The sequence below is a fragment of the Halichoerus grypus genome, chromosome 11, assembly GCF_964656455.1.
Source record: "Halichoerus grypus chromosome 11, mHalGry1.hap1.1, whole genome shotgun sequence".
In the NCBI taxonomy this organism is placed as follows: domain Eukaryota; kingdom Metazoa; phylum Chordata; class Mammalia; order Carnivora; family Phocidae; genus Halichoerus; species Halichoerus grypus.
The window spans coordinates 47,871,153-47,890,349 of NC_135722.1; the positions used below are offsets into that span (position 1 = coordinate 47,871,153).

The 19,197-nt window shown below is 50.9% G+C and overlaps 1 protein-coding gene across 6 annotated transcripts in view; it reads right to left on the bottom strand.

Annotated features, from left to right (window-relative positions):
• Window positions 1-19,197, bottom strand: part of PPFIBP2 (PPFIB scaffold protein 2) — a 160,909-nt gene that overhangs the window by 37,480 nt on the left and 104,232 nt on the right. For all 6 annotated transcript variants that reach the window (XM_078058441.1, XM_078058439.1, XM_078058440.1 and 3 more), the window contains 6 exons: window positions 10,664-10,756; window positions 6,555-6,666; window positions 4,845-4,906; window positions 3,788-3,863; window positions 2,655-2,758; window positions 824-891 (listed from right to left, as the gene is read on the bottom strand). In XM_078058441.1, the coding sequence (XP_077914567.1) occupies window positions 824-891; window positions 2,655-2,758; window positions 3,788-3,863; window positions 4,845-4,906; window positions 6,555-6,666; window positions 10,664-10,756 (515 nt within the window). The remainder of the gene's footprint in view (window positions 1-823; window positions 892-2,654; window positions 2,759-3,787; window positions 3,864-4,844; window positions 4,907-6,554; window positions 6,667-10,663; window positions 10,757-19,197) is intronic.

Here is a 19,197-nt window from a genome sequence, read left to right on the forward strand (position 1 = left end):
CACTGACATTTTTCTCTAGGGCTAAAGGCTGAGGGAAACAATGGCTCTCTAGAAAGTTGGGTCCTGAGCACATAGGTTCTGGAGCCTCAGCACCATTCTGGAGAAGCTTCCATCATACTTATGGCCAATTTCCCCAGACACCCTCCCTGAAAGACAGTCTGCTCTTCGCAGTGGGAGCCTCTATATCTCCACGACATGGGGCACACTTGGAAGTGTGCTCTAAATTGCTGACACAGGGAGCTAGAAATAGGTTCATTTTAGAGGGAACCAGACAGGTGGCAGCCAGGTGACCTCACAGACCAGCCCATTATGAGCTCATTGCCATGTGAAGCTTCCCCAAAGCAATTGGACCAACCTCTCTGTAGGAGAAATGGCTCTCCCTGCGGAGCTGGGACTATCACAGGGCTCTAGGACTCCTGAGAGCAGGAAGGACTTTCAAGAGGGGGCTGATGAAAATGAGACCTATGTCATGGGATACTCCCAGCCCCTAGGAGCCCCTGGCTGGCACAGATGACCTGCAGCCACCTCTCCTTTGAGGCTCCAACCCCTGGCCAGGTCTTTCCTCAGGGACAATGGCCCAGACCCTTAGCCCATGGGAAGGGAAACCCTTCTGTGGCCAGGGGAGATAGGCACGGTTTGTGACTGCTCCACGGCCTGGGCCACACTGTGGCCACTGCCAGGGCCTGGAGGGCTGCTCAAGGGAAGGGGAGATGTGCCCAGGACATGTGGCTGTGCTCACCATGCATGGCCAGTCCCGCCGTGCAGGAGCTCCAAGGGTGGGCTGAGGGAACAGCAGCTCTGGGGACATGATCAGGACCCCTACCTGGTTTCCAGTGATTTCTGCGGTAGTGGAGGTGGCCCCACGGTGGGAGAGCTACATCTTGGAGGCATCTGCACCAGAAACAGACGTCACTGTAGGCGACAGTTACTGTCTGAAGACCACCTACCGTCCTTTCTCCTTCTCTGGATAACTCCCCTTGAGGAGTTCCACTTCCTCCCCGAGGCTCAGCCACGATGGCTGTGTCAATACAGGTGCCTTGCTCTTTCCGGATGCCCAGGAGAAAGGAGTCCTGGAAACCTGGGCCAACCTGCCCCTCCTCCCCAGACCTACGTCCACATCTCTGCAGTAGAGTCCTGACACCTGAACCCCTGGGGACCCTGCTGCTCCTGCCCTTTCTGAGCTGGTTTCTTCAGCTTTTCCTTTCATGCGGAAGCCATCACGCACCCTTTCAAAAACGTGCCTTCTTGGCGTAGGTTAGCCAGAGTCCATTTCTGGTGCTTGCAACAAGAAGCACTAGAATTGATATATTCACTTAACAAACGTGAGCAACCTCCACGGCCTGCCAGGCCCCATGCTGGGTGTGGGGTAAGTGCTCCCCACAGCAGACAGGCAGACAATTAGGATAAAAGATCAGAGTAGACATTCTTATGGTACTGATACCAATAAGGCAATATAGGGATGGAGGAGAGGGAGGGATGCTTCAGAAGAGGGCTTCAGAGGGGAGAACACTTGAGAAATGAGAATGGGCTTAGTGAGAAGACAAAAAGGGAAGAGCATTACAGGTGGACCATGAGCTAATGGTGGCGTCTAAGGAGGACACAGTTTGATGTTTTCAGTATTGTACGAAGTGCAAAGATGACCTTTTCTCTAGAGCCTAGTAAATACCTTTTTGATCTACTGTCAGGAAAACCCCGGCATTATAATATAGTTGTTAAAAGCCTGGGCTTTTTGGTCAGATAGATGTGGGTCCAATTCCAGGTTCTGCTATCTAGCTGCTGTGTGACCTAAAGCAGGTTAATTACCCTCTCTGAACCTCAGCTTCACAATAAAATAAGAATCCCATGAGGGTGTCATGGGGAGAAATGAGGTGAGAGCCATGGACAGTGCTCATCACAGTGACCACACAGAGGTACTGAGCGTCAATCATTGCTTCCATAATATTGTCAGCAATCTGTAATGTTTGTCTGACTTGATAACTGGGACACTTGGTGACATTTTTGCTCCTCCCTTAATTAAAAGAGTTGAACTAGACCCCTAAGATCCTCTTCAGTTTGGCCATTCCAGAGTTTCATGAACCTTTTACATCCTGAGCCAAAGCCCCTTCTCCCCTTGAGATCTGGATCTATGAGTTTATTTGCTTATTTGTATCTAGTCTAAATGCAGAGTGATTCGTGTAAGAGAAAGAAAATCTGTTTGCTGGTTATAGGGGCTGGAGGGGGTGTCTGAAATAGGAACGGATCCCTGCAATAGTTGAATTTATACCCCTCAACGAGCAAGACACATTCATCCATTTGACAAATATCTGCACTCTCCTGGGCATCGGGCACTATTACAGACACTGGAGAAACAGGGGGAAATAAAATGAAACCACCTTTGAGGAAAGACAAAAAGAAACAAGGAACTGGACTGATTAATTCCTATCCTTGCAAGTCCAGTATCCATGATGCCGCCCCTCCCAGTCAGAACACAGGCCAGTGCCTGGATCCCTTTCTACCCACAATGTTCTCCCCAAGGCCTTGGGGGTCACTCCATCCATTTAATGTCTCACCTGTCAAGATTTATACCTGACAGGTACCTGAGTAGATCCTCCCCCAAGCTCAGTGTAAGCTCCTAGGGCCTGCCGAAACCCCACAGCATGGATGAAACATAGCACCTCTGGTTTAAGTAATTCTTCAGGGCCTTTACTCGCAGTGTTCCACTTTCTGAAACTTCCCTCAAGTTCTTCTTCGTTGATTGAGAGAGTTCTTTCGGAAGGCCCTGGAAGCATTAATGCAGAAGGGGGGATCACTACCGCGGAGTTGTTCAGAAACCTGTAATTACGCAAAATTCTAAGTCTTTCTCCTTCATTAAGGAAGCCTAAGGAATATATAAAGGTACATTAAGAGTGTGACTCATAAGATTCTTCAAGGCATCAGAAGAAGGGCTGTCATGACCATGAAGGTCATCTCAAGGGCAAAGTTCATGTGTGGAACAGCGAGAAGGCAACCCCTAGTATCCCTCCCCAACCTTCTCATTCCTTGGCCACAAGCAATCAGGCTCTGACTTGACCCCAAACACCAAAGGAAGAGGGAGAACAGGGCAGTGATATGTGTGTAGGGCCAGCAGAAGCTCGGCCAGAATGAGAGATCTCTGAATACCCTCAGAGCGGGCCCCTCCTGTGAAGCAGCTGCTTTCCCAGACTGTGATAGGAGCCCAGGTCAATGGCATGAAGGATAAGGCAGGCAGCCTGGCATATGGACTGCTGTGCTCATACGAACACTAACACTGCATGCGTGGTGCGTTCAGCCCGGGCTGCCAATATGAAACACGGACAGCTCTCCCTGCCTTGTGCCTTCCTGAGGAACCCCAGCACCCAGGGACTCAAGCAAGGCTCCCTGAGTCCCTGAGAATCTGCTGGGGGAGCTTTTAGATTCTTCAGGAGGTGGACAAGCTCTAATCCCCCATGAGGGTATGGAACTGATTTTTGGTCGAGGTTTGACTGCATTCACTGCCCCTAAGGGGTATCCTGGGAATCCAAGGATGGGGATTCCCAAAAGCTCACACGGATGGCTTTATTTTCTTGATGATCTGCTTAGTCCTGGGAGCTCGGGACTATCATCAGACATAGTTTCTAGAAATCAACAGCTACCAATTTCCCTCCCTCCAGGACAGTCTAACCAGCTCCATTCTCCAGCAGAGGATCTTCTCCAAATGAAGATGAAGAACCTTCTGGTGAAATGCCCCTGGGTTTAATGCAGTCAATGGAATACCTCTGGGAGAAAACGGCAGAACGCTCCTTGCCCTCACCTTGAGTTGCCATCATCATCTCCTTCACCCGTCGGTACTGGTTTAGCAGCCCTGTGAGCTCCTCTATCCGACGGTCCTGTCACAGTGTGAGAACACACTATACGTGAACACCACTGCTGGCTCTTCCAAGGATTTCATGTGGGGCCCACACTATGTTCTGGGCACACTGAGAAGAGATGCTACATGGAACCTAAGGAACACATTTCTGGATCAGGAAGCTCACTATCTCCCTACCCTCCTGAGGTAGCCTTAGAAATCTGTCTCCCGGTTCAACTATTGTCCTCTGGAGTTACACACAAAGAAAGATTAAAATAAAGCTGGCGTGTGTATCCAGTACCCTCACCTGTTCCTGGAGAGTCTGAGATTCCTTTCAAGACAGACAGAATTCTCAGAGGAGATCATTTCTTTCAGCCAAGGTCTGGGGGCTTAGGAGGCCACACAGGTTTTGGCATTAGACAGCCTAGGGGGTGAACCCTGGCTCCAATACCTACTGTTACCTGACCTTGGACAAAACCCCTCAAGTACACTGAATCTCCGTCTCATCTATAAGATGCAGGGCTGTGATCCTCAGAGCTGATGTTTGTCCCAGGTAGGTGCTCTCTAGTTAAAGAGGAGGCTACTCTAGGATTATGCAGGAATCAGATGTGAAGGACAGAAGGCAGGAGGTTAAGCACATCACATGCTGCCTAGTGTCTCCGTGATGAGTCCACCACCAGACTGTGCACATAGGAGACTGGTGCGCTGTTGACAAGTTTTGCCAGGAGTCTAAACAGCAGTTATGATGTTGGCAATAACCGCGGTGGTATTTCTTTTCCCCACAGCCGCACGAACAGGTACGACTTTAATCTGCCTCTGGGAGATTTCACTTAGGCAAAGTTCCCAGGCATCAAGGCCAAAAACAGGTGGCTGAGGCTCAGTCTCTAAGAGGCAGAAGCCATTCTCCTGACACAGCCCTGGGTCAGTGGCCTGTTGGGCATGGCCCTGCCCAGAATATCAGAGACCAGTAGGGACCGAACAGCCGGAGATGTCAGCAGAGGAAGAACAGGGCTGCCCTTACCTTATCCTCATTGGAAACAAGCAAAGTTTCCATCCCCATTTTCAGACGTTGAATTTCTTGGTCTAAAAGAATTTAGGTATAGGAAGAATTATGTAAACACAGATAGCCATCCCCACATGCTAAGCTGCTGACACTTTCCTTGTGAATAAATCGCACACAGGCTCTTTTACTTAAGAGCCTGTGATGATGTCCAGCCATCACGAATGAATGAGCTTAGTATTTTATCTTCTCTTTATAGACATTAGTGGGGAAAAATCAAAATACCATTTACTCAAAGGTGACACAGAAGAACCCCAAAATCTTTCAAAATCAACATCTCTGAAGAATACAGACATTTATCACTGATAATACTTGAGTGGGCATGCACCTGGGCTGCCAACTAGTTTTGGAGAAATACAGTCCCATGGATTGTAGCAAAGGTGAATTTAAAATAAGAAAAAAAAAAGTCTACAGCTGAATGAAGATGAGAAAAGAATGATTATGTAAAAGAGCTGGGTACTTGGCTTAATTTAAAAGGGTATAGTCAGAACTGACTAACAAATGTTTAGACACATCTATAAATATATTAAAACAAACTCTACAGTTAAGGAAAACTATCTTATTTCATAAACGTATAGAATTTCCCTGTGGGCCAAGGTACCTGTGTCCATCTGTGGTGGACAACCCATGGCCTGCTCTCACTCTGGGCCAAACAGGGACTCTTGATTTCTTCCCCAACTGATCTGCAGGGCCAAAGGCCAGTGCCTAAAGGAGCTGGAGGTCATTCTAAATATTTAGGCCTAGGGATTGCCACATAGCTGGAGTTTCAAAACAAGGACCTATCCCCATTCCTAAACTGATTACTGCAAGCAAAGCACAGGAGACAAAGGAACCAAAGTACAGGCATCCCACTTACAACAAGAATAGGAAGAGTAAATTTATGGACTTTATGTAAATAGGCATAGGGATTCGTTTTCAGAGCAAAGTACAGAGTGCCTGCTCACTATCTTAGGCTCTTGGCAGCTCAAGATCAGCTCTGCAGCTCTCCCATTTGTGGGAGGAGGGTGGTAAGCTCCATGTGAAGACTGGCAAACCTCAGTGCTTTGGGCAGAACCCAACTTGAGCAGCAAATATTCAAAGGACCAGCTCCAAGAGTTATCTGATGATGGACTAGAAGGCCTGGACTATAGAGAAGCATAGGGTGGCAGGGGAAGGCTGCCTGGCCTAGAGTCAGGGCACAGCAAGCATTCTGTGCAGGTTAAGCACCACAGAGAGGCTAGGCTATCTTAGGGGGCCACAGGCTCCACCTTGAGCCTTGGCAGGTAGGGGACACGCTCAAAGGCTTCGGAAGACACTGAGGAAGGCTGGGGGAGGGATGAACATATGGGCCACTAATTTCCTTCTCTAGCCTTGGGGATGACACAAAACAAGTCCTTTCAACCAAGTGAAAGAAGAGCTCCAGAGGTAGCTGCACAAAGCTCAGTGACCAGACTACACGTGAAAAGTTGATGGCAATGAGTCTACAACAGAGCTGTGCTTTATAGGCCCGTTCATGCACACGCATGCGCACACACACCCATGTGCATCTGTTCACTAGGACATGTTTACACACACACAGGACACACGCGCACATCAGCATGCCTACCCACACAGGCATACACATACGCACTCATGGACACACATGCTTGGGGCCCAGGGGCAAGCACATCCTATCACAGCCTAGCTGGTTACCTTTCTCTGCATGGTCACTGTGGAGGGCCGCAGTCCGGGAGAGCTGGCTGTGCAGACGCTCAATTTCTGCATCCTTCAGGGCCACCTGCTCTTGCAGCTGGGCGACCTCAGCCTGAAAGAGCAACAGAGATCCCCGGGAGCTCAGAGGGACTACCAGACTGTGATGGAGTACCTCAAGTCATTCACAGCCCAGGACCAATGGGTCCTAGAACCTGCGGGAAGTCAGGAGCAGAGGTGTCAGGGATGGGCAGTGGGAGGCGCTTACTGCCCTCCCCACAACAGGGAGCTCTGCCCAAGGCACTCATTCTTCCTGGTCAATCTGGCCCTGCCCACAGCTCAGGCTGGTCACCTGCATCCTCCTACCTGACCAGGCTCTTTCCCTTCCCTGCCCTCTGAGGCCCAATCACCCTGGAGACCTGACAAGCTGGGATGGTGTGCAATGGGAGGGCTGCTGATGGATATTCTCTTTCTGGCTGTGGTCTTCCTTCTCCCGAGAGATTCATTCAATAGCATGTATGTACACCACTGTGACAAGTGCACACATCTTTCATTTTCCCAGCCCGTACAGGAAGGATAGTGGAAATCAAACCACTACTGGTAGACAAAGAGTAAGCCAAGAGTTCCTCCTGCAAGTACTATCCCACCTGTCATGCATAGGCAGGGCCCCTGCCCAGCCTCCAGGCATGGCGCATGCTCACCCTCAGGCCCACACATACAGACATTCAGGTGTGCTGAGCAGATACACTGGTGCAAATAAAGCATGTAAGTACAGCCACAAACCCGCATACATACATTCATACACAGACGTACATGGACCGTTGTAGTGGGTGGTTCCCACATCTCTACTAAGCAGAGCAGGTTAAATTTCACACATAACAGTAGGTGTGATTGTCCACGCCTTCCCATACTCATGAGAAGATCAGAACTGTGTTGGTCCCATCCCACGGGGCACAATAGCTTTGGAGCCAAACTTGGATTCTCTCATTTCCTGGTTGGGTGATCTTAGGCAAGTTAACCTTTCCGAGTCTTGCCTCATCTATGAAACGGGGAAAATAGCATTTACCTCATAGGGCTGTGGTAAGGATTAAGTAAGATAATGGTCACGGACAACTTAGCCTAATGCTTGGTAGACACTAGATGCTCAATCAAGGAGATACTGTGGCTCCTCTCATCGTATTCCTTTCCTTGTGGATAACCAGCTAGTTCTCTGAGTATCCAACCAAAGAAAGGGGGTGAGGACTAACTCTGGAGCCTGTCAACACACAGCAGAACCCTGTCCTCTGGCCATCCCTTCCTGTGGGGGAGCCCAGCCACATCCCCCATCATGCCTCAAGGTTACGCAGTGGGCCGTCCTTCCCTACATAGGCCGGAGTTAACCTCGAACAATTTCAAGTAACCAGACGAGCCCTGAGCCTGTTGAGCCTGTTGGTGGCCCCTCTGCCCAACAGGCCTTGCGTTCGGTTTCAAGACACTCTGACGGAGCGCCCACTCTGCCCCTGTGCTCGCTGATTTCTTGTATCAAACCTCACTCACTCCTCAGGAAGAAGCAATATCCCTGCATGTTGCTTCTGGGGAGACACCAGGACCAGTGCCCAGGATGCAAACCCCACCTGCTCCGAAGCCGGCTGCTACCCACTGTGGCCTGCATGCTTCGGAGTTACTAGCACACATGGGGGCCACTATTAGGGGGCAGGGGCTCCCTGAGCCCACTTCACGGTCCCTGAATAAACCTTCCCCGATATCCCCCAAATGGGAAAGAGATGACCATGTAAAGAACAAGGAGGTAGGATCTCCTTACTCCAAAGTGTCCTATGGAGCACTGCCCCTCTGCTCGGTGGTACTGACCCACAGAGGCCAGGGAGCCAAGCCCCGCTTCGTCAAACGGCTTTCTGAGACCCACAGCCACGCGGCAGCTTTCCACAGCTCACTGAGGGCCTCGCTGCCCATGGCTGACCAATAACGGGGTCAGTGGCTTCTGAAAACCTCAGCCTTGAGACCTGCAGTCCCAAACTCCTCTCATTCCTACAAGGACCATACTATTCTTAGAAGACAGTTTCCTAATCCTTCTTGTACCTCCCACAACCATTTTCCTCTTTCTTTGCAGAGTGAGAGCTGGTCTCTGTTAGGAATCTGGATGTCCAGATGCCCAGTGCTTGTCTGCGGGACCCAGGGTGGACGTCAGTGATGTGGGCCCACGGAAGCAGAGCCCAGCACCTGGCACAAGGAGGTCTCTTCTCTCAGAGGCCTGCCTCTGGGGGAGGTCATCACTTAAAACCCTACAGATTAAGTGCCTGGGCCCAACCTCCCATGTGTCAATTTCCACAGAATGGGCCAGAAATGACAGGTGTCCCCATAGCTGGGGAGTCTAGTCCACAACAGCCCACAGGCTCTCTACCTGACTACGAGGGCAAAGGATGCTCCTGCCATGGCCGCTGAGGCCACAGCTGTGTGGCAAGAGATCCAAGGCAAAGGCATGCAAACTGGCGCCAGGCAGAGGGGCGCCCCAGCTCTCTGCAAATCCTCGGCCTCGTTAAGCCCAGGGAGCACGCCCTGCTGCTGCTGCACTGGAAAATGAATGGCCTGCAGGGACTGACAAGCTTTACACAGATAACTGAAGAGAACTTTCAAGAACAGTACAGGTTTTTACCATAGGGAATCAGGATTTTATAGGGAAAAGAGCATGGTTTTTGGAATGACACAGATCCAGATTGGAACCTCATCATGGCCACTCTGAGCCTCGGTCTTCTTACCACTAAAATGAGGATAGTAAACTCATAGACCTCACTAGCTTATTTTATTGATAAAACGAGAAAAAGCGGGTAAAGGCTTGATGCATTCCGGCACGCGGAAGGTGCCCCACACCTGGGAGTTACTAAATAACCTGTCGTATCTCAAAGGTCTATATGTCAAGGCAAAGAGCTTTGGCGATCTAAGAAGAGTTATTTGGTTTCCTAATGGGCAGTGTGTACAACTTTGGAGGCTTCCCGGAGACAGGACTCGCTTGAGTGGAACCCTGTGATGGAAAGTTCTGAGCTCTTTGAGAAAATCACTGCTCCTGGAACAGTAATGGAAGCACCGTACATACGAGGATACCCTTAGATAAAAACAGGGCTGTAGATAAGTGGGTTTGGTGCTGACTTGGTAAGATCTTGGGAAAGTTACTCAGCTGCTCTGTGCCTCAGCTTCCTCATCCATACAATGGTGAAGAAAATCATTCTGTACAACAGGTTATGCAGACATCTCAGTATCGTGTTCAGAATTTTAATAGCATGACACAAAGAGAAATTCCTAGAAGGAAATACTAAAAATGGTAGCTCCTGGGGCGGGGGGGGGGGGGGGGGGGGGGAGGAAGAAGTGATCTTTATTCATTTTTTATGACTTAAAAATCCCCTAAAATGAGTACTGTTTTTATGGTCATTAAAAGTTAACTTACAGAAAAAAATAAAATTACAAACTAGAAGTGAAGAAAATTCTTAAGGATTTTTTAAAACTCTAGTAAGAAGTAAACATGAAAATCTGGTAACACCTCTGGGTGGCGCTGCAGAGACCTTAGTGAAATACTAGATGTGCGTTCAGAGGCTCCCTCGCCCAGGAATGCTTCTCCAGGGCTGTTTCTTCCCCCCACCCCCCAGGGCAGCCTGGCTCCCCAGTTCAATAGAAACATGACTCAGTTAAAACAAGAGTTAAAGTATATTTATATATATATAAAATACGCATTCAAGGCTAAAAATAAAGCATGTCTCCTTTAAAAACATTATTTAAAAACAGTGTTAAGGGGACTGCTACTTTTAAAATGATGCAGCCAGTATAACATTGGCGTTCATCTGCCTTAAGACTTCTCACTTGCTCACAGCCCCTTCCTGGTCCCACGTCAGCCTAGGGGGGCTATGGAGCACAGCAAGAGGAAGGAGACTCAGCTACTCCAGCAGCGCCTAATCCCAGGGGGCTCTCCCTATGAGAAGAGCCTTCTGGATCAAAGCTGTCTGTGTGCGCACAGTAGGGTCAATCTGCGTGTTTCCAGCTCAGGCTTCGGCAAACCCCGAGCTTGAACACAGACCCTCCCCAGTGGACCTCAGTGACTCTCCGAAAGCATCAGAACCACCTCGTACCTTAGTGGCCTTCAGCTTCCACTCATACTGATTCCGTTCATTCTCCAACTCTTCCACCTTGATTTTGAGGTGCTTGAGCTCTTGCAGTAACTCCTAGAAGGATGAGGGAGAAAAACAGTTCTGATGGTGACAGAGCACGACGGTCCCTGGACCTACAACCCTGGTTAGGTTCATGCAGAGGATGCCAAGGGCAGGAGCACCTGCGTCATGCTCCGCACTGCAGCTCGAATCTTGAACCATGGTCCTGTTTCAGGAAAAGCTGTTTGGGCCATTAGAAAACAGAAGCCAGGGAGTTTCAGGCACAGGAAGAGAAAACGTTCTTATTTTTAGAACCTGCTCTGCCTGCCCCTTTCTGACATCCATGTCCTCTGCAGGGTGCGCCCAGATCATGCACAAGTGTGTGGGGGCCAGGACAGGTAGGATGTGTGAGCGAGAGCAACAAAGATGCAAAAATGAGGCAGCTTTGCACAAAGTAGCAGGAAGCAGGCTAGGTGGGAGCATCTCTCTGTGCTGGGAGGTCGAGGAACCTGGAAGGGGGGCGTGTGACCCTGGAAGGCTCCAGAGAAGAAGGGATAACCAACAGGACAGAAAACACTAAGAGGCCAAATGCCAAATATAGAGCCAGTCTGAGCGTTCCAGGGCAGGGGAGTGGGTCCACTTGAAGAAAGGAGGGAGGGAGAAGGCATCCCAGCAGAGGGCAGATGCAGGAGGCAGAAAGGGAGATGGGCTGTTGGACTGGGGCAGAGGACGGGTGGCATGCAGTGGGAAGTGAGGCCAGAGAGATAAGGTGAGGCCCTACTGGGAAGGCTCTGCATGAGGCTATAAGGAGCTTGGATGCCATTCTTTGGCCAGTAGGGAGCAACTGAAGGTTGCTGAATGAGGAAGGGATCATTGAACAACTTGCCCGTGGTGAATCAGGTCTGTTTCTTCTGACTACAGGGCCCTTGCTCTCTAAACTACCCCTTTAGCAAAGATGACACCGCTAAGCACCCTTGTCCCAAACCAAGGCTCCTTTAATGGACAATTGGTCCTGCTGACTGGTTCCTATCAGAAAAGTTAGCCTGAAAGTCATCACTTCCAGACTTTCTGAACTCCAGATTTCCAGAGACTCCCTACTTAACACCTCCATGCAGGCATCTCACGACGGTTGTGGCCCAGATGGAACACTTAATTCCCCCTTGTAGACATTCCCGTGCCACTAAACAGCATCTCCATACACCTACCCGCCTGTGCCAGAAACCTGGGGCCCATTCTTGGCACCTTGCTCTCCCTCACTGATTAATGCATCCCCAAGCCTTGCTAATTCTACCTCCAGGGAAAGGAATCTCTCCTTTCTCCCCAACTCTGACCTAGCAGCTCTTGTCCACAGCCCAGGCAGTCTCTCCAGGGCCTGCTCCTCTGTCATCTTGTCCTTCTTGGAGCCCCTGACCCCCATAGCACCCAGGGGAACAATACGATGAAAGCACACCTCTGATCCTGGCATTCCCCTGCTCCTCAAAACTCATAAGCTCTTTTTTTTTTTTTTTTTTAAAGATTTTATTTATTTATTTGAGAGAGAGAGAATGAGAGAGAACACATGAAAGGGGGGAGGGTCAGAGGGAGAAGCAGACTCCCTGCTGAGCAGGGAGCCCGATGCGGGACTTGATCCAGGGACTCCAGGATCATGACCTGAGCCGAAGGCAGTTGCTTAATCAACTGAGCCACCCAGGCGCCCAAAACTCATAAGCTCTCGCCAGCACTGCCCGCCTGACCCAGCACCCTGCCTGCCCTTGATATTACCCTCCCCCCGGTGACGCACCAGCCACGCTGGCTACTTTTTAGTTCCCCTTTCGACGTGGGCCTTCATACACACGGCTCCCTCTTGTCTGGAGCTGTCTGCTGGGTTAATCCCCGCCGATCCTTCAGGCCTCCACACTTCATCAGGCCCTCTGGCTACACTCCCACGGGGCACCCTGGAACTCTCCTACATCATTTGCACTCAGACATTTACTGGTAGGCTTGCTAAGGGCTGGTTCTCCCCCGATGCCGTGAACCCCTTGAGGAGCTGGCTAACTCCAAGTCTGTGTGGCTCCTTCCTGACACACAGTAAGTATGCATGACTTCCTGGTGAACGAACATGTGAAACTCAGGTCAGCATTTGGCCTAGAGCTGAGACCATCCGCCTAAAAGTTACACTGCTTACCCTTGAATTTTGTAGGGTAATTCATCAAGATTTTCTTATAGCTAAGGAAAACATTTGTTGATGCCCTTTTAAAAAAATGTCTTCCAAGCTAAAATCATTGCACCCATGACCTGCAGCATTAGACTTCAAGGCCTGGTGGGACTTGCAGCTGATCCAGGATGGTTTGGGGAGCACATTTCTGGCCCTGCCTGAGAGGCCGCCTCCAGGCGACACAGAGCACGATGCGGCCAGGCTCTGGTGACCTCTTCGGCACATCCTCCTCTTTCTAGGTTGTCTGCTGCCCATCAGCGGCTATAAACACTAGTGCAAATTTTAGCCTCTTTTAGACATCTTTCTGGGGTGACCCACTCAACATGGGGCAGGCCCAGAACATTCTCAGCACTTCCCTATCCAAATGCACACTTACATCTGGACTCTCATTTTTTTTCCCTCTTATCATTTTATTTAATGTAGGAGGAAATCTTCCCCCAACCTCAATCCCCCTGCCCCCAAGCTCCTCCCCTAATGCCTGAGTCTGGGTAGAGTTTCCACATGTTCCACAGTTGAGTATGGATTGTGGTAACTTCCCACAGAGCCGAGGCAGACCCTCTGCAGTACTCATGGCTACTGTGACCTTGACCTTCCCTCAGGCTTTCAAGTCCTCTTCGACAGCAGGCCTTGGGGGCACAGGTGATCTCCATGCAGCTTCCATCACCAGGCCCAGCCAGGGTACACGGGACCCAGTCTCACCAGTGTGAGGGGCCAAGTCCAGGACATCAGTCAGATACACCCCAGAGGGCCCAGAGGTTGTGAAATCCCTCTAATGTGATTAAGTGGGAAATTTTTCCTAGACATTCAGATCATGACCTCACTGTCATAGCAAATGGAAACTTGTGTTCTATTTTCTCACTGCGGATCAACTTCTTTAAAAATAAACTTGAAAGGATTCTTTCATGATGCTATATTTTCTTAAAAAAAAAATCCTGGGGTGCCTGGGTGGCTTAGTCGGTTAAGCGTTTGCCTTCAGCTCAAGTCATGATCCCAGGGTCCTGGGATCGAGCCCTGTATCGGGCTCCCTGCTCAGCAGGGGACCTGCTTCTCCCTCTGACTCTCCCCCCACCCAAGCCCTGCTTGTGCTCTCTCTCTCTCACACTCTCAAATAAATAAAATCTTTAAAAAATTGGAACTTTAATCAATCTCCCAGCCCAGGAGGAGAATTGGTATCTGAATCACACCTGGGAAGGGGACTCTGGAGGTTTCCCTTTGCACGAATGCCACATCCCTCGGGGCACCTGACACACCTCATTCCCAGCCAAGGAAGACGAGTGCCACCACCTGTCCGAGGGTTGGCCTCACCTGCTCAGACCCTGCTCAGTGAGGGTCACAGAGCTCAGCCCAGAGGTAACAACAAAGCCATGTTAAGCCACTGCACGCACTTGTGGTTAGGAGAAACCCCAGCCCCTCCATCCGTGAAATGCCCCCCCACACATGCTCTGATATACTTAAGTGTGGTTCCTACAGGTGACCCCTCCCAACAGGCACAATCCTGGCTGCAGGGCGGGGGCTGGGCCGCGCCGTCACCGGCAGCACCGTCACCGGGCGCCACCTCCTCTGGGTGGCCCCTACTGAGTAAGAGGCGCTCTTGGATCTGCCTGTGGATGTCCAGCTGCAGCCTACACATCTGCTCCTGCAGCTCACTGATCACATTCAGAACTGACTGTAGGAAGGAAGAGAAAGGAGAGAAAGCACTCAGGGTCAGTCAGCTCTCAGACACAAAGCTCCTCACCAGAGCGACCCAGAAAGAAGGAAGCATGCAGAGGGCGAGCAGCAGGTGGCCCCCAGGGGTGACCACCCACTTTCTGCACAGGAACCAAAAGACATGGCATTTTTCCTGAGACCTGTCCCATCAACGGGGCTGTCTTGCAGCTTGAACAACCCCCCAGCAGCTCCATAGTGCCCCACTGGGGGGCCACACTTGCGCGCCAACACTGAGGCACAGGGCCTGGCCACAGCAGAGACAGGCATGCATGCAGACCCGTCCCCTCTCACACACGCTACAGGTGCCAGCCCCACCCCCACAAGCACACACCACACTTATGATGCCAACACGGCCACCTAAACTCTCCCTCACACCCTATACCAAACCTTACTCCTTCACCTCCCACTCCAGACCAGACTCCTTTGTAGCCTCAAGAACATTTTGGCCTTTTATGGCAATTTTGAAAAATAACTGCAATCCCCGGACTTCATAGCTACTCAACTGTGAATTGCACTTGCTAGCAGCTCTACTGGGCTCTCCCTTTTCTGCCCCATAGATGCTTAGGCACCGTGCAGATACCCACGGCCACAGTAACCAGGTGCTCACAGGTGAGTGGGGAGAGACACACAAGTCATCACGACAGGCTGAAAGGGCCACCACCCAGAAAACACAGGGCTTCCAGGAAGTAGAGGGCCTAGTTCTGCTGGGGTCAAGAGGAAGGGATGGCATGAGTCTACGTGATGTCAAGCAGGCACATGCCGGACTCCTTGCCCAGGGGTGGGAGTAAAGGAGAGAGCGAGCCATGAGCCTGGGTAACGTGGTAGATGACGGTCCCACTCCTGGCAGCAAGAACCCTGAGAGGTTGTGGGAAGCTATGAGCTGCCTCTGGCATGGGGATGTGGACTTAAGGAAACACTTGGCAACAGAGCAGAGACCTGGGTGGATGGGGTGGCAGCCAATGAAACTGCTTAGGTCTCCCCGCCCCCCTTAATTGATACTCTAAGTACCGACGTCTGGTACTGGGGTCTGCCGCGGGCACCATGGGAACCGCCCAGGTGTGCTAGAAGGAAATTGTCCATCCTCACCAATGACAATGGTGCCTAAGAAGAACAACTCCCACCCATATCTTGTTTTGTAAATCCCCTTCTCCAGTGTAGACGGGAAACGGGGTGTGAGTGGCAGTTCGGGGCTGAGGGCACCGAGCTGACGCACCTGCTCTCCTCTCTGCTGGTGCCATTTGGACGGAGGGCTGCGCTGCAGTCCTGGCCGGCAGAAGCAGGCCCCTGGCCTCGCAGCCACTCTCCCTGTGAGCCAGCCCCCCTGAACTGGCCCACACACAGCTCCGGTTGTCTTCCCCCAGGACCATCTGTCTAACAAGGCACCTTCCTACCAAGACCAGAGACTGGGCTGAGAAATCAAGGTGACCCTTATGGGCCTCAGTGCCCTGGAGCTCAGACCTCCACCCAGCCCCACAGTTACTGGTCCCTGCACCCTGATGGGCCAGGCACCAATGGGCTGGGGCCACACCTGCCCTCTGCGTTCTTATCCACAGTCCCAGTGCAGACACTGGGCTCTGACTTGGCCTGTTCTCCGTGTGCCACTGGCTTCCAGACCCCTTGCTGACTTAGGACATATGCCTGAGAAAGCTAGAGGATTCCCGCCTGACTAGCCTGAGCCACTAGGCATCAGAGGCCAGCTCTGTCTCTACTGCCCATGGACTTGGCCACCACTGGGAGGGGGTCAATGGGGAAAGGTGGTCTACACTCAGTTTGTTCATGCTTTTTCTTCTGAGAAGTCTCAAAGTCTTTTGGTACTTTAACCACTTAGCAGGTAGGTTCCAAGACTACTTTGAGGACCAAGAAGCTGGACAGGAGGAATTAAGAGGGAGGAAAGGCGCTGGAATTAGCAGCCCAGGTTGGGTATTTGCTAAGCACAAAGGGAACACTGAGGGTCCAGGCAGTCTTTAGACAAGCAACAGCAAGGTGAAGGAGATCTTCCCAATGGCCTTGATCTCTGTAAAGCAGGCAAGGTTGCTTTCTCAAAGGACACAGCAGTGAAACAGGGGGCACAGATTTAGAATGGTCACTATGAGGCATGAGAAGAGGAAAGGTAGGTGTGGATAAAAGCAATACTAAGGAGGGGGGAGATCCACCTGGCGATTCATTAGCATGGAGGTAATTTTTTAAAAAATTTTACATCTAACCCTCTAACCAAGAGCCCTGGGGCAGAAGGAAGGATGGCAGGTTAATCAAGGATGGAGCCAAAAGCAATCCCTCACGGTAATGATGAGCCTTTACCTCCCCAAAGAGGGAGGTCAGCCTGTTCTGGGCGGCTAGGCCACGGTGAGCACCGGCATGACGCAGGCGAGTGTGCAGGCTGAAGACTCGTGCAGACTCGTTTTCACTTCTGTGAAAACGAGAGTCTCTCTCAGAGGGTTACCGTGAGGGGTTAATCAAGTGAGCCCTAGGTGAAGCACCTGGCACGGGGCCTGCCACACAGGGTGCACCTGATAGATGTGAGTTCGCCTCCCCCCCACCCCAACTTCTCCTTTGCCAAGTGTTCGAGCCATAGGAAAGGAACTGGGAGAGCAATGGAAAACACCTAACAGTCATGGGACACAGTTAAGGCCCATGACATTGATTGTGGACAAAAAAAGCCCAGTGGCTCTGCACTCCCCGGCATGCTCACCTTATTGGCCACTCTTTTCCAGAATCTTTATTTAGTCCCTTGTGCACTGGCCCTGCTCTTGTCTTTAGACCTGCTTGTCTCTCTTATAGAAGCTTCTAGAATTTCACTGTCCTCTTCCTTCTTTTGTTCCCTCTATTATTAAGACTCTCAAATGAAGAGTCTAGACCTGCTGTCTGATTTCATCACCCCATTCATTCCCGCCCCCTGCCTCCTGGCAGACAAGCTCTGTCTCCACCACGAGGGGCACCTCTCTTCCTCAGGGTCCTCTTCCTGGTCAAATCACAGGCATATTCCTGTCTTCAAGTGAAGTGTTTCTTTCCCTACCGTTAGTGATTTTCCATGACTTGGGTTCTTCTGACCTCTTTTACCCTTTTCTGCCCACCTAGCGATTGCTCCAGTCTATGCAGGTTTTTATGAATCCCAATGTCAGCTGATCCAGTTGACTTTTCTTTGGCTTCACATCATCAGAGCTTCAAGACCTTCTAGATCAGCTTCCACAGTATATATTAAAAATGTTAAATAGGCAGGAGGGCTGAGGGCAGAGGACTATCACCCTCTATAATAAACCCTCCTAGAGATGGTCTCTAGGTGCTATTATCACCTGGGTACCTATCTTAGCATCCATCCTATTTTCCTCCAGCTCACCCACAAGACTCCCTGAGCAGTGTGTGTGCAATGCCTCTCAAAGTGTCCATTTACCCTGTCTATCCTACATGACGCCTTCCTGGCCCAACACGCAAGGTCAAGCTGATGTAACTCGCTCTTAACAAACACAATCCCTACTTCAGCTCCTAGCCTCCCACAAACCATCATAGGGTCAACTCCAGCCTCAACAGACTAAATGTCACAGAACCTAGGTTAACTTTGCCATTGCGGGGGGGGGGGGGGGGGGAGAAGGGCAGGCAGATAATGGTTCATTTCCAGTTTGCTAGCAACTCAACCGATTTCCCTGATACCTTAAAATTCATTTACAGCAAGCAGTTTGGGGACCGCTGCCCTGAGTTCTTTGTGCCAGAGGCATCGGGAGAATTGAGCCCACTCTCTCTTTGAGCTTCTTCGGGAGAACATAACTTTAACAAAAAGTCTCTCTCCCGTCCTTGGCACCCTCCTTTTGTTTGGGGCTTGCCCTTGCCGGTGCTGCTCATGCAGGTGCACTCTGTCTGGTCCTTTCTAGCTTTTATATGAGCCCCTTTGAAAACTAGTTTCTCCCTGCGTGCCTCTAAGCTTCTCCTTTCGTCGGTATTATTTGTGAGACTGCAGTCAGAAATCACATTATTTTTAAGGTCAATATTCTTGAATCATCTTCTGTGTTATGTCTGAACTTTCAAAGGTCTGATTTGCCAAAGCCCGCGGTGCACGTGTGTCTATGCCCGGCTCTCTCTCCCGCGATTTCATGGACTCACAGCACAACGGCCGCTCTCTCTCAAGGCACCCGACGCTGCGCCCTCATAAACTAGTCTCTCCTTTGCTGCAACATACAGCCCGAGCAGCAGTTTCCCAGCATCCTGGGTAGAAACAAGCAAGGGCTTGGGCACCAAAAGCCAACCTCACCAATACTTAAGTGTTTAGCTGGAGGAGATTTTTGGGAGCTAGGCAAACAGCTGCCCCCCTCCACCACTGCCCCCTGCCCGCCTCCATGTGTCTGGGGATCTGTATCAGGGTGCACCTATCTTCCTCCTCGGCTCAGGGAGACTATGTGGTGCACCCCAACACTTCTAGGACACTGCCTTCTCACTCTCCCGACCCATGTGTTATGCTCCAGGGTGTCCATCCTCAGGCTCAGCATTTTTTAGACTTCTTTCTCTCCAGGGCTGGCCCACCTCCCCTCTTAACAGGTCTGTTTCTCCCCCACAGGGCAGACCCTTTTGTAGCTGTGTCCCATTCTTAGGTCCTGCATTATAAAGTCCAGGTGACATTTCTGAGGTT